This window comes from Protomyctophum bolini (assembly GCF_963924005.1).
Source record: "Protomyctophum bolini genome assembly, chromosome: 15".
In the NCBI taxonomy this organism is placed as follows: Eukaryota; Metazoa; Chordata; class Actinopteri; order Myctophiformes; family Myctophidae; genus Protomyctophum; species Protomyctophum bolini.
In genome coordinates this window covers 12,487,718-12,503,680 of record NC_137876.1, presented here as the reverse complement: position 1 = coordinate 12,503,680, position 15,963 = coordinate 12,487,718, and the positions used below count along the sequence as shown (strand labels likewise).

General features: G+C 38.4%; 1 protein-coding gene across 1 annotated transcript in view; it reads left to right on the top strand.

Moving 5' to 3' along the window:
• LOC308329721 (ryanodine receptor 3) overlaps nt 1–10,328 on the top strand; it is a gene marked incomplete at its 5' end in the record, with an annotated part of 233,978 nt that extends 223,650 nt beyond the window's left edge. Inside the window, 4 exons of the mRNA XM_080784219.1 lie at nt 5,623–5,687; nt 5,795–5,895; nt 7,954–8,005; nt 9,177–10,328. Coding sequence (XP_080640345.1) covers nt 5,623–5,687; nt 5,795–5,895; nt 7,954–8,005; nt 9,177–9,272 — 314 coding nt within the window. The 3' untranslated portion in view covers nt 9,273–10,328. The remainder of the gene's footprint in view (nt 1–5,622; nt 5,688–5,794; nt 5,896–7,953; nt 8,006–9,176) is intronic.
• Nucleotides 10,329–15,963: the final 5,635 nt, after the last annotated feature.

Genomic DNA, 15,963 nt, shown 5'->3' with positions numbered 1-15,963 from the left:
CGTTTCTCATCATTTTGGACCATGGGCTATAGCCCATATCGTACGGCATACTATAGCGCGCCGTTTTTCATCATTTTTGAGGATTTGAAAAAAATGACGAAATGACAAAAACGATGGGTTATAGCCCATGTTTTTTGAAATTTTGGAAAAAAAAGTTATCCTCGTTTCTCATCATTTTGGACCATGGGCTATAGCCCATATCGTACGGCATACTATAGCGCGCCGTTTTTCCATCATTTTTGAGGATTTGAAAAAAATGACGAAATGACAAAAACGATGGGTTATAGCCCATGTTTTTTGAAATTTTGAAAAAAAAAGTTATCCTCGTTTCTCATCATTTTGGACCATGGGCTATAGCCCATAACGTACGGCATACTATAGCGCGCCGTTTTTCATCATTTTTGAGGATTTGAAAAAAATGACGAAATGACAAAAACGATGGGTTATAGCCCATGTTTTTTGAAATTTTGGAAAAAAAAGTTATCCTCGTTTCTCATCATTTTGGACCATGGGCTATAGCCCATATCGTACGGCATACTATAGCGCGCCGTTTTTCATCATTTTTGAGGATTTGAAAAAAATGACGAAATGACAAAAACGATGGGTTATAGCCCATGTTTTTTGAAATTTTGTAAAAAAAAAGTTATCCTCGTTTCTCATCATTTTGGACCATGGGCTATAGCCCATATCGTACGGCATACTATAGCGCGCCGTTTTTCATCATTTTTGAGGATTTGAAAAAAATGACGAAATGACAAAAACGATGGGTTATAGCCCATGTTTTTTGAAATTTTGAAAAAAAAAGTTATCCTCGTTTCTCATCATTTTGGACCATGGGCTATAGCCCATATCGTACGGCATACTATAGCGCGCCGTTTTTCATCATTTTTGAGGATTTGAAAAAATGACGAAATGACAAAAACGATGGGTTATAGCCCATGTTTTTTGAAATTTTGTAAAAAAAAAGTTATCCTCGTTTCTCATCATTTTGGACCATGGGCTATAGCCCATATCGTACGGCATACTATAGCGCGCCGTTTTTCATCATTTTTGAGGATTTGAAAAAAATGACGAAATGACAAAAACGATGGGTTATAGCCCATGTTTTTTGAAATTTTGAAAAAAAAAGTTATCCTCGTTTCTCATCATTTTGGACCATGGGCTATAGCCCATATCGTACGGCATACTATAGCGCGCCGTTTTTCATCATTTTTGAGGATTTGAAAAAAATGACGAAATGACAAAAACGATGGGTTATAGCCCATGTTTTTTGAAATTTTGGAAAAAAAAGTTATCCTCGTTTCTCATCATTTTGGACCATGGGCTATAGCCCATATCGTACGGTATACTATAGCTCGCCGTTTTTCATCATTTTTGAGGATTTGAAAAAAATGACGAAATGACAAAAACGATGGGTTATAGCCCATGTTTTTTGAAATTTTGGAAAAAAAGGTTATCCTCGTTTCTCATCATTTTGGACCATGGGCTATAGCCCATATCGTACGGCATACTATAGCGCGCCGTTTTTCATCATTTTTGAGGATTTGAAAAAAATGACGAAATGACAAAAACGATGGGTTATAGCCCATGTTTTTTGAAATTTTGGAAAAAAAAGTTATCCTCGTTTCTCATCATTTTGGACCATGGGCTATAGCCCATATCGTACGGCATACTATAGCGCGCCGTTTTTCATCATTTTTGAGGATTTGAAAAAAATGACGAAATGACAAAAACGATGGGTTATAGCCCATGTTTTTTGAAATTTTGAAAAAAAAAGTTATCATCGTTTCTCATCATTTTGGACCATGGGCTATAGCCCATATCGTACGGCATACTATAGCGCGCCGTTTTTCATCATTTTTGAGGATTTTAAAAAAATGACGAAATGACAAAAACGATGGGTTATAGCCCATGTTTTTTGAAATTTTGGAAAAAAAAGTTATCCTCGTTTCTCATCATTTTGGACCATGGCCATGGGCTATAGCCCATATCGTACGGCATACTATAGCGCGCCGTTTTTCATCATTTTTGAGGATTTGAAAAAAATGACGAAATGACAAAAACGATGGGTTATAGCCCATGTTTTTTGAAATTTTGAAAAAAAAAGTTATCCTCGTTTCTCATCATTTTGGACCATGGGCTATAGCCCATATCGTACGGCATACTATAGCGCGCCGTTTTTCATCATTTTTGAGGATTTGAAAAAAATGACGAAATGACAAAAACGATGGGTTATAGCCCATGTTTTTTGAAATTTTGGAAAAAAATGTTATCCTCGTTTCTCATCATTTTGGACCATGGGCTATAGCCCATATCGTACGGCATACTATAGCGCGCCGTTTTTCATCATTTTTGAGGATTTGAAAAAAATGACGAAATGACAAAAACGATGGGTTATAGCCCATGTTTTTTGAAATTTTGAAAAAAAAAGTTATCATCGTTTCTCATCATTTTGGACCATGGGCTATAGCCCATATCGTACGGCATACTATAGCGCGCCGTTTTTCATCATTTTTGAGGATTTTAAAAAAATGACGAAATGACAAAAACGATGGGTTATAGCCCATGTTTTTTGAAATTTTGGAAAAAAAAGTTATCCTCGTTTCTCATCATTTTGGACCATGGCCATGGGCTATAGCCCATATCGTACGGCATACTATAGCGCGCCGTTTTTCATCATTTTTGAGGATTTGAAAAAAATGACGAAATGACAAAAACGATGGGTTATAGCCCATGTTTTTTGAAATTTTGAAAAAAAAAGTTATCCTCGTTTCTCATCATTTTGGACCATGGGCTATAGCCCATATCGTACGGCATACTATAGCGCGCCGTTTTTCATCATTTTTGAGGATTTGAAAAAAATGACGAAATGACAAAAACGATGGGTTATAGCCCATGTTTTTTGAAATTTTGGAAAAAAAAGTTATCCTCGTTTCTCATCATTTTGGACCATGGGCTATAGCCCATATCGTACGGCATACTATAGCGCGCCGTTTTTCATCCTTTTTGAGGATTTGAAAAAAATGACGAAATGACAAAAACGATGGGTTATAGCCCATGTTTTTTGAAATTTTGAAAAAAAAAGTTATCCTCGTTTCTCATCATTTTGGACCATGGGCTATAGCCCATATCGTACGGCATACTATAGCGCGCCGTTTTTCATCCTTTTTGAGGATTTGAAAAAAATGACGAAATGACAAAAACGATGGGTTATAGCCCATGTTTTTTGAAATTTTGAAAAAAAAAGTTACCCTCGTTTCTCATCATTTTGGACCATGGGCTATAGCCCATATCGTACGGCATACTATAGCGCGCCGTTTTTCATCATTTTTGAGGATTTGAAAAAAATGACGAAATGACAAAAACGATGGGTTATAGCCCATGTTTTTTGAAATTTTGGAAAAAAAAGTTATCCTCGTTTCTCATCATTTTGGACCATGGGCTATAGCCCATATCGTACGGCATACTATAGCGCGCCGTTTTTCATCCTTTTTGAGGATTTGAAAAAAATGACGAAATGACAAAAACGATGGGTTATAGCCCATGTTTTTTGAAATTTTGAAAAAAAAAGTTATCCTCGTTTCTCATCATTTTGGACCATGGGCTATAGCCCATATCGTACGGCATACTATAGCGCGCCGTTTTTCATCATTTTTGAGGATTTGAAAAAAATGACGAAATTACAAAAACGATGGGTTATAGCCCATGTTTTTTGAAAAAAAAAAAAAAAAAGTTACCCTCGTTTCTCATCATTTTGGACCATGGGCTATAGCCCATATCGTACGGCATACTATAGCGCGCCGTTTTTCATCATTTTTGAGGATTTGAAAAAAATGACGAAATGACAAAAACGATGGGTTATAGCCCATGTTTTTTGAAATTTTGGAAAAAAAAGTTATCCTCGTTTCTCATCATTTTGGACCATGGGCTATAGCCCATATCGTACGGCATACTATAGCGCGCCGTTTTTCATCCTTTTTGAGGATTTGAAAAAAATTACGAAATGACAAAAACGATGGGTTATAGCCCATGTTTTTTGAAATTTTGAAAAAAAAAGTTATCCTCGTTTCTCATCATTTTGGACCATGGGCTATAGCCCATATCGTACGGCATACTATAGCGCGCCGTTTTTCATCATTTTTGAGGATTTGAAAAAAATGACGAAATGACAAAAACGATGGGTTATAGCCCATGTTTTTTGAAATTTTGGAAAAAAAAGTTATCCTCGTTTCTCATCATTTTGGACCATGGGCTATAGCCCATATCGTACGGCATACTATAGCGCGCCGTTTTTCATCCTTTTTGAGGATTTGAAAAAAATTACGAAATGACAAAAACGATGGGTTATAGCCCATGTTTTTTGAAATTTTGAAAAAAAAAGTTATCCTCGTTTCTCATCATTTTGGACCATGGGCTATAGCCCATATCGTACGGCATACTATAGCGCGCCGTTTTTCATCATTTTTGAGGATTTGAAAAAAATGACGAAATTACAAAAACGATGGGTTATAGCCCATGTTTTTTGAAAAAAAAAAAAAAAAGTTACCCTCGTTTCTCATCATTTTGGACCATGGGCTATAGCCCATATCGTACGGCATACTATAGCGCGCCGTTTTTCATCATTTTTGAGGATTTGAAAAAAATGACGAAATGACAAAAACGATGGGTTATAGCCCATGTTTTTTGAAATTTTGGAAAAAAAAGTTATCCTCGTTTCTCATCATTTTGGACCATGGGCTATAGCCCATATCGTACGGCATACTATAGCGCGCCGTTTTTCATCCTTTTTGAGGATTTGAAAAAAATTACGAAATGACAAAAACGATGGGTTATAGCCCATGTTTTTTGAAATTTTGAAAAAAAAAGTTATCCTCGTTTCTCATCATTTTGGACCATGGGCTATAGCCCATATCGTACGGCATACTATAGCGCGCCGTTTTTCATCATTTTTGAGGATTTGAAAAAAATGACGAAATTACAAAAACGATGGGTTATAGCCCATGTTTTTTGAAAAAAAAAAAAAAAAGTTACCCTCGTTTCTCATCATTTTGGACCATGGGCTATAGCCCATATCGTACGGCATACTATAGCTCGCCGTTTTTCATCATTTTTGAGGATTTGAAAAAAATGACGAAATGACAAAAACGATGGGTTATAGCCCATGTTTTTTGAAATTTTGGAAAAAAAAGTTATCCTCGTTTCTCATCATTTTGGACCATGGGCTATAGCCCATATCGTACGGCATACTATAGCGCGCCGTTTTTCATCATTTTTGAGGATTTGAAAAAAATTACGAAATGACAAAAACGATGGGTTATAGCCCATGTTTTTTGAAATTTTGAAAAAAAAAGTTATCCTCGTTTCTCATCATTTTGGACCATGGGCTATAGCCCATATCGTACGGCATACTGTGGCACGCCGTTTTTCATCATTTTTGAGGATTTGAAAAAAATGACGAAATGACAAAAACGATGGAACCGTGTGCGGGTGTTTTATCTTCTCCTTGACTCTAAAGTTGGGAACTGCTGGAGCAATCATTTCCGTATGTGAACTGTTGGACCAATCATCTCCATTTATATGTGAACTGTTGGACCAATCACCTCCATTTCTATGTGATCACAGGTTTGATCATCGATGCTTTCGGAGAACTGAGGGACCAACAGGAACAAGTCAAAGAGGACATGGAGGTGAGTTTCTTTTTATTTAAGAATATGGCCAGTACTTTCTGAGGCACTATAACAAGACAAAAGCACCATTGTTTATTATGTTCATATTCCACTCTTATTTTATTCAGACCAAATGTTTCATCTGTGGCATCGGCAATGACTACTTTGACACGACGCCTCACGGCTTCGAGACTCACACCTTGCAAGAGCACAACTTGGCTAACTACCTGTGAGTATCTAAGGTTCAACATTTGTATTGTTACATCTTATTACGAGGTACAATTCTTTGGTTCTTCTGCATTGTAGCGGCAACAACAATAACAAATAAATGGTTAAGAATAACAATGTAATTGTCTGATGAGGGTGTATATCAGAAAAACGAAATAAATTAAATTCTGATATTCCAGATTCTTGTGTCAGTTGTGGAGATGATAAAGGTACACTGTTCCATTGTTTATGGTCAAGGAGTTCTGGGGGAGGTTAGGAGGGAGTTACAGAAGATTGTAATAATATATGTTGACCTGGACCCAAAACCTTTCCTATTAGGTCTTAGATAAAGCAATATATTTTTAGATCTATGTGTATTACAAGCAAAAAGGGCTATTGCTTTTATTGGAAAAGAGAAAGAAATTATCTTATTTGAACGATATATTATCTCGTTTTAACAAGATATTATCTCGTTTGAACGAGCTAATTATCTCGAGATAATTATCTCGAGATAATTATCTCGAGATAATTATCTCAACTTAATGCTCAACTTGGGTCCAAAATGACCCTCAGCGATAGAACGTAATGATGTAAAGTGAGACTACTTGAACTTCAGTCTTCACAACACTTTGTTGGGTGCCATCATATCTCTGGTGGTACAAGCACTACAGTAGCATCAATCATCATGGCGATTTAATTCTTTGCAGCGTCTTTATTGCGTCTCCTCTGTAATTTAACGATGTGATTGATGGCTTCAACATTACAACAGCATCAGTGCCAAAGTTACTAATGGCCCCAGTGATCCAGAAAAAAAAGTAGCTTTACGATCCGTCGATCCCCCCCCCTCCCCTCTATCTCTCTCTCTCTCTCTCTCTCTCTCTCTCTCACCCCCTGCTCATCCTCCCGTTTCTTTCTACTATAGAAAGACTCAGTCCATTTGTGTTGTAATTCAGCTGGCCAGTGAATGGGGGACTGGCCTCATTAGCTCCGCTGCATTACTATTTAATGTGATGAGCTTCATTGGATGGCAATGGCTCTCATGCAGTATTCATGGGGATTCAATGGCTCTCATGCAGTATTCATGGAGATTCAATGGCTCTCATGCAGTATTCATGGGGATTCAATGGCTCTCATGCAGTATTCATGGGGATTCAATGGCTCTCATGCAGTATTCATGGCGATTCAATGGCTCTCATGCAGTATTCATGGCGATTCAATGGCTCTCATGCAGTATTCATGGCGATTCAATGGCTCTCATGCAGTATTCATGGGGATTCAATGGCTCTCATGCAGTATTCATGGAGATTCAATGGCTCTCATGCAGTATTCATGGTAGCAATTTATGGAATTTATTTGTATTTATTTATTTAGCGTTGCCTCTTTTCACTAGTGAAAATAGCAGATCTACAAGCTCATTAATGCGTCGCTTTGCACCATGTTATGAGCTCGTAGCTATTTTCACTACTTTTTAAACATTTGTTTTCTAATTTATTAAATTTCCTAGATTTTAAAGAATCGTTGAATTAGTTTTACATCATGAAAAATGTTGCTTTTTTGGAACTCTCTTTGGCTAATGTTACCCCAGAATGTTGAACCTGGGGTTCAAGTGGTTCAGATGATAGAGAGCTTGCTCGTTCAACGCTGGAACATTTGCCTGGGATCAATAACATTATCGTGTTTCTGATCCACTCTGAGTGGAAATAACTTTACGTCGCATCAGGTGGCCAAAACCACGGACCGGAACCACTGGCGCTGTGCACCTCCAAAATGATTCCCCTGGTTTAAACTGGTTCAGTTTGGCATAATCGTTTTGTTTCTTTGGGTGTATAATAAATGGTTTGGTATGTCCAATTCCTAAGGGGACTGCTACACTACAGTCCCCTTAATAATAAATAAAAGCTATTAGTTACACGTTATGGCTTTATGAGTACATTTTCTTAATACAATTTTATATGAATGAAAAAAGTAAAAGTAATATTACAACTTGCTTGTTTTAACGGGTGTTTAAAAACCCAGAAGAGACGCCCATGCTTTCTCATCATGCAGTGTGTTCCCTCTGTCTCATTGTCTTCCTCAACAGGTTTTTCTTGATGTATCTCATCAACAAGGACGAGACGGAGCACACTGGCCAGGTATGTTGATACACATTCAAACAACCGCCGTCCTGGCGGTCACTGCATGACGTATGACACTGTGTGTGTGTGTGTGTGTGTGTGTGTGTGTGCGCGCAGCTGCGCACGTGTGTCTGCAACTCTGCATGTGTGCGTGCATGCTTGTTTACCCGTCTATAAAAAAAGTGCCCTCTCAGACCATGCAGCATTCAAGACGATTGTCTTTTTAGAACTCTCCTGGACTTGAATGCAGCATTTTATTTTGAAATAATTGGCTAATAATAATGAACTGTGTAGAAATCCATGCCGTACGACGCATCTCCAGTAAATTATACTTAGTTGAGCGCTGTGTCGCATACCAAAAATAGCCGATCTACAAGCTTGTGGCTATTTTCAGAACAAAATATGTCAAGCAATAAAAATGTCAGACCCTGCCCCTCTAACATGTTCTCCACATCCCTCCCTGGTCTCTAACATGTTCTCCACATCCCTCCCTGGTCGCTAACATGTTCTGCACATCCCTCCCTGGTCTCTAACATGTTCTGCACATCCCTCCCTGGTCTCTAACATGTTCTCCACATCCCTCCCTGGTCTCTAACCCTCCCTGGTCTCTAACATGTTCTGCACATCCCTCCCTGGTCTCTAACATGTTCTGCACATCCCTCCCTGGTCTCTAACATGTTCTCCACATCCCTCCCTGGTCTCTAACATGTTCTCCACATCCCTCCCTGGTCTCTAACCCTCCCTGGTCTCTAACATGTTCTGCACATCCCTCCCTGGTCTCTAACATGTTCTCCACATCCCTCCCTGGTCTCTAACATGTTCTGCACATCCCTCCCTGGTCTCTAACATGTTCTCCACATCCCTCCCTGGTCTCTAACATGTTCTCCACATCCCTCCCTGGTCTCTAACATGTTCTCCACATCCCTCCCTGGTCTCTAACATGTTCTGCACATCCCTCCCTGGTCTCTAACATGTTCTCCACATCCCTCCCTGGTCTCTAACATGTTCTGCACATCCCTCCCTGGTCTCTAACATGTTCTGCACATCCCTCCCTGGTCTCTAACATGTTCTCCACATCCCTCCCTGGTCTCTAACATGTTCTCCACATCCCTCCCTGGTCTCTAACATGTTCTCCACATCCCTCCCTGGTCTCTAACATGTTCTGCACATCCCTCCCTGGTGCCTGTAGGAGTCCTACGTGTGGAAGATGTACCAGGAACGGATCTGGGACTTCTTCCCAGCAGGGGACTGCTTCCGCAAGCAGTATGAGGACCAGCTCGGATAGAGCGGACACTCCCCCCTTTCATCCACTCTGGAAGGTGGCAGCAGGGATTTGGAGTCCCCCACCACCGTTCAGCTTGTTGGACTACAACAACACACGTATATCCCACAGCGGAAGCCTCCTCTATGCTGTGGAAACAAAGGCCAAGGGAATGACAAGACAAGACAAAACAACACAACACAACAGAGAGAACCATCTGCCACCTCAGCTCTGGTACAGTGCCAAACTATGACAAAATGACTTCTATCTTGCCCAGGCATTTTGTTTTTCAGTTTTGAGACTTTATCCTCTTTTCTTTTCTTTTTCCTTCTTCTTTTTTGACAACGTGTTGCCTTTTACTCCACATAACCCTAAACCATTGCACAATTTTGTTGTCTTTTTGAGAAACACTGGGTTGTGTGGGGTTGTGGGACAATGTTTGAGTCATATTATGCACAAGTACCTAAACGTCGGTTATTTCAAGAATGTTCAACTCGAGACTTAATGCCAAAAGAACAGTGGAATAGATTTGTATAGAGTAAAATGATTTTGCGGGAAAAACAATAAAAATAGAGAGATTTTTTTCATGTTGTAAACTTGCATATTGAAATGAAGTATTGACACAAAGTTGAGAAAAAAAGGTTTATTATATCAGATAAAAAAAATGCCTAAAATGATTGAAGTGCCTTACAGTACTGTATCTACATTACAACAAAGCTATGCAAAATGTTTTTTTGTTTGTTTGTTTAGTTTTTTCATGGTATGTAAGTACAGAAGCTTTCCTGGAACAGCAAGAAGTGGCTGCTCAGATGTGGTTTGTGGCTGATGTTTTTCATTTGAACAACATTGTTTTGTTTATTTATTTATTTATTACATTTATGTATTTATTTTTGTTTTTATTTATTACTGACGGCAGCATCCTGAATCCCGATTGGGATAAACCGGGCATCGTGTGCTGAAAAAAGCAGACCTACAAGCTCACAACGCATGGCAGATGCAACGTGTTGTGAACTTGCAAGTGTGCTCTATGTTCCCCGTCGGCGAATACATTTGGCATAATTGCAAAACGTCATGATACAAAAGAGCATAAATGACACACTTGTCAAAACATGATTTCACACGTCAGAATTCACTGAAACACCTTGAAACAAAAACGGAATTGCTATTGTATGGCCATTTGTATGTAGTAGCTTTGCTGAACTGTGCATTTCTTTTGATGGAAAAATAAAGAAATCAATGCAATAAGTTCTCAATGCACTTATGGCTGTTTGTCTCCGCCAGCTAGGCCATATGTCTCTGTGTCTGTGTTTTTTTCTCCTGAATTACACTAACTTTTTAGAATTGTCATTACGGTACATAAACCTAAACCGCCAGTGTGGCGCAGGTGATAAACCGGGGGTTTGTAAACAGGACATAGTCTTCATCATTGTTGAGGATTTAAAACACGACACGGCATGCTATAACACGCCGTTCCACATCATTTTTGAGGATTTTTAAAAATTCTGCAATTTCCGCAATTTCCAATTTCTGCAATTTTCAATTTCCGCAATTTCCGCAATTTTCAATTTCCGCAATTTTCAATTTCCGCAATTTCTAATTTCCGCAATTTCCGCAATTTCTAATTTCCTCAATTTCCGCAATTTCCAATTTCCGCAATTTTCAATTTCCGCAATTTCCGCAATTTCCGCAATTTCCGCAATTTCTAATTTCCTCAATTTCCTCAATTTCCGCAATTTCCGCAATTTCCAATTTCCGCAATTTCCGCAATTTGCAATTTCCGCAATTTGCAATTTCCGCAATTTGCAATTTGCAATTTCCGCAATTTCTAATTTCCTCAATTTGCTAATGTTTCTCATCCTCCGCAACACCGCAATTTTTCCGGTAAATACACACATTGAGCAGGGCACTGCAGGGAGTTGAACCCCGTTCCGGTAAACCAGAAGTACCAGTACCAGTGCCTTAGCTTTTGTGTATTCAACAATTTGGTAACATGTGAGCTTTATCCTCTAATTCAGGGGTAACCAACCAGGGGTTCGCGAGCTACCAGTCGATCGCGGGAACGTTTCCAGTCGTTCGCGAAGTGTCAGACCCATTGGAATAATGTCAGTGCCGCTCGTCACATGCAAATTAATTTTGAGCAGAGCACTGTGGCTCTGAGTTTGAGAATAGACCCCATCGTCCAAGGGTGTGTGTGCGTGTGTGGTGGGGGGGTGGTATCTTAGCAACACTGAATGATCTGTCCCATTGGTCGTGTGCTCGTATCATGAGCCAATGGCTGCAGCTCTGAGCTTCCCAGACCCAGGTTCACATCTCAACAGGTCAGCCACAGGGCTGCTACCATATTAGCAGCTGTGAGCGCTCTTCTCTTCTCGTGAAGAAAGCAGGACAGAGTTGTCAAATAAATCCCGCCGTCATTCATACTGTATTTATTCTCCGAAATGATGAAAAACGGCGCGCTATAGTATGCCGTACGATATGGGCTATAGCCCATGGTCCAAAATGATGAGAAACGAGGCTAACTTTTTTTTCAAAATTTCAAAAAACATGGGCTATAACTCATCGTTTTTGTCATTTCGTCATTTTTTTTAAATCCTCAAAAATGATGAAAAACGGCGCCCTATAGTATGCCGTACGATATGGGCTATAGCCCATGGTCCAAAATGATGAGAAACGAGGCTAACTTTTTTTTCAAAATTTCAAAAAACATGGGCTATAACCCATCGTTTTTGTCATTTCGTCATTTTTTTTAAATCCTCAAAAATGATGAAAAACGGCGCGCTATAGTATGCCGTACGATATGGGCTATAGCCCATGGTCCAAAATGATGAGAAACGAGGCTAACTTTTTTTTTCAAAATTTCAAAAAACATGGGCTATAACCCATCGTTTTTGTAATTTCGTCATTTTTTTCAAATCCTCAAAAATGATGAAAAACGGCGAGCTATAGTATGCCGTACGATATGGGCTATAGCCCATGGTCCAAAATGATGAGAAACGAGGCTAACTTATTTTTCAAAATTTCAAAAAACATGGGCTATAACCCATCGTTTTTGTCATTTCGTCATTTTTTTCAAATCGTCAAAAATGATGAAAAACGGCGCGCTATAGTATGCCGTACGATATGGGCTATAGCCCATGGTCCAAAATTATGAGAAACGAGGCTAACTTTTTTTTTCAAAATTTCAAAAAACATGGGCTATAACCCATCGTTTTTGTCATTTCGTCATTTTTTTCAAATCCTCAAAAATGATGAAAAACAGCGCGCTATAGTATGCCGTACGATATGGGCTATAGCCCATGGTCCAAAATGATGAGAAACGAGGCTAACTTTTTTTTTTCAAAATTTCAAAAAACATGGGCTATAACCCATCGTTTTTGTCATTTCGTCATTTTTTTTAAAATTCTCAAAAATGATGAAAAACGGCGCCCTATAGTATGCCGTACGATATGGGCTATAGCCCATGGTCCAAAATGATGAGAAACGAGGCTAACTTTTTTTTCAAAATTTCAAAAAACATGGGCTATAACCCATCGTTTTTGTCATTTCGTCATTTTTTTCAAATCGTCAAAAATGATGAAAAACGGCGCGCTATAGTATGCCGTACGATATGGGCTATAGCCCATGGTCCAAAATGATGAGAAACGAGGCTAACTTTTTTTTTCAAAATTTCAAAAAACATGGGCTATAACCCATCGTTTTTGTCATTTTGTCATTTTTTTCAAATCCTCAAAAATGATGAAAAACGGCGCTCTATAGTATGCCGTACGATATGGGCTATAGCCCATGGTCCAAAATGTGGGGAAACGAGGCTAACTTTCTTTTTCAAAATTTCAAAAACATGGGCTATAACGCATCGTTTTTGTCATTTCGTCATTTTTTTCAAATCCTCAAAAATGATGAAAAACGGCGCGCTATAGTATGCCGTACGATATGGGCTATAGCCCATGGTCCAAAATGATGAGAAACGAGGCTAACTTTTTTTTTCAAAATTTCAAAAACATGGGCTATAACCCATCGTTTTTGTCATTTCGTCATTTTTTTCAAATCCTCAAAAATGATGAAAAACGGCGCGCTATAGTATGCCGTACGATATGGGCTATAGCCCATGGTCCAAAATGATGAGAAACGAGGCTAACTTATTTTTCAAAATTTCAAAAAACATGGGCTATAACCCATCGTTTTTGTCATTTCGTCATTTTTTTCAAATCGTCAAAAATGATGAAAAACGGCGCGCTATAGTATGCCGTACGATATGGGCTATAGCCCATGGTCCAAAATTATGAGAAACGAGGCTAACTTTTTTTTTCAAAATTTCAAAAAACATGGGCTATAACCCATCGTTTTTGTCATTTCGTCATTTTTTTCAAATCCTCAAAAATGATGAAAAACAGCGCGCTATAGTATGCCGTACGATATGGGCTATAGCCCATGGTCCAAAATGATGAGAAACGAGGCTAACTTTTTTTTTCAAAATTAAAAAAAACATGGGCTATAACCCATCGTTTTTGTCATTTTGTCATTTTTTCAAATCCTCAAAAATGATGAAAAACGGCGCGCTATAGTATGCCGTACGATATGGGCTATAGCCCATGGTCCAAAATGATGAGAAACGAGGCTAACTTTTTTTTTCAAAATTTCAAAAACATGGGCTATAACCCATCGTTTTTGTAATTTTATCATTTTTTTTAAATTCTCAAAAATGATGAAAAACGGCGCCCTATAGTATGCCGTACGATATGGGCTATAGCCCATGGTCCAAAATGATGAGAAACGAGGCTAACTTTTTTTTCAAAATTTCAAAAAACATGGGCTATAACCCATCGTTTTTGTCATTTCGTCATTTTTTTCAAATCGTCAAAAATGATGAAAAACGGCGCGCTATAGTATGCCGTACGATATGGGCTATAGCCCATGGTCCAAAATGATGAGAAACGAGGCTAACCTTTTTTTTCAAAATTTCAAAAAACATGGGCTATAACCCATCGTTTTTGTCATTTTGTCATTTTTTTCAAATCCTCAAAAATGATGAAAAACGGCGCTCTATAGTATGCCGTACGATATGGGCTATAGCCCATGGTCCAAAATGTGGGGAAACGAGGCTAACTTTTTTTTCCAAAATTTCAAAAACATGGGCTATAACCCATCGTTTTTGTCATTTCGTCATTTTTTTCAAATCGTCAAAAATGATGAAAAACGGAGCGCTATAGTATGCCGTACGATATGGGCTATAGCCCATGGTCCAAAATGATGAGAAACGAGGCTAACTTTTTTTTTCAAAATTTCAAAAAACATGGGCTATAACCCATCGTTTTTGTCATTTTGTCATTTTTTCAAATCCTCAAAAATGATGAAAAACGGCACGCTATAGTATGCCGTACGATATGGGCTATAGCCCATGGTCCAAAATGATGAGAAACGAGGCTAACTTTTTTTTTCAACATTTCAAAAACATGGGCTATAACCCATCGTTTTTGTCATTTCGTCATTTTTTTCAAATCCTCAAAAATGATGAAAAACAGCGCGCTATAGTATGCCGTACGATATGGGCTATAGCCCATGGTCCAAAATGATGAGAAACGAGGCTAACTTTTTTTTTCAAAATTTCAAAAAACATGGGCTATAACCCATCGTTTTTGTCATTTCGTCATTTTTTTTAAATCCTCAAAAATGATGAAAAACGGCGCGCTATAGTATGCCGTACGATATGGGCTATAGCCCATGGTCCAAAATTATGAGAAACGAGGCTAACTTTTTTTTTCAAAATTTCAAAAAACATGGGCTATAACCCATCGTTTTTGTCATTTCGTCATTTTTTTCAAATCCTCAAAAATGATGAAAAACGGCGCGCTATAGTATGCCATACGATATGGGCTATAGCCCATGGTCCAAAATGATGAGAAACGAGGCTAACTTTTTTTTCAAAAAACATGGGCTATAACCCATCGTTTTTGTCATTTCGTCATTTTTTTCAAATCGTCAAAAATTATGAAAAACGGCGCGCTATAGTATGCCGTACGATATGGGCTATAGCCCATGGTCCAAAATGATGAGAAACGAGGCTAACTTTTTTTTTCAAAATTTCAAAAAACATGGGCTATAACCCATCGTTTTTGTCATTTCGTCATTTTTTTTAAATCCTCAAAAATGATGAAAAACTGCGCGCTATAGTATGCCGTACGATATGGGCTATAGCCCATGGTCCAAAATGATGAGAAACGAGGCTAACTTTTTTTTTCAACATTTCAAAAACATGGGCTATAACCCATCGTTTTTGTCATTTCGTCATTTTTTTCAAATCGTCAAAAATGATGAAAAACGGCGCGCTATAGTATGCCGTACGATATGGGCTATAGCCCATGGTCCAAAATGATGAGAAACGAGGCTAACTTTTTTTTTCAAAATTTCAAAAAACATGGGCTATAACCCATCGTTTTTGTCATTTTGTCATTTTTTTCAAATCCTCAAAAATGATGAAAAACGGCGCTCTATAGTATGCCGTACGATATGGGCTATAGCCCATGGTCCAAAATGTGGGGAAACGAGGCTAACTTTTTTTTCCAAAATTTCAAAAAACATGGGCTATAACCCATCGTTTTTGTCATTTTGTCATTTTTTCAAATCCTCAAAAATGATGAAAAACGGCACGCTATAGTATGCCGTACGATATGGGCTATAGCCCATGGTCCAAAATGATGAGAAACGAGGCTAACTTTTT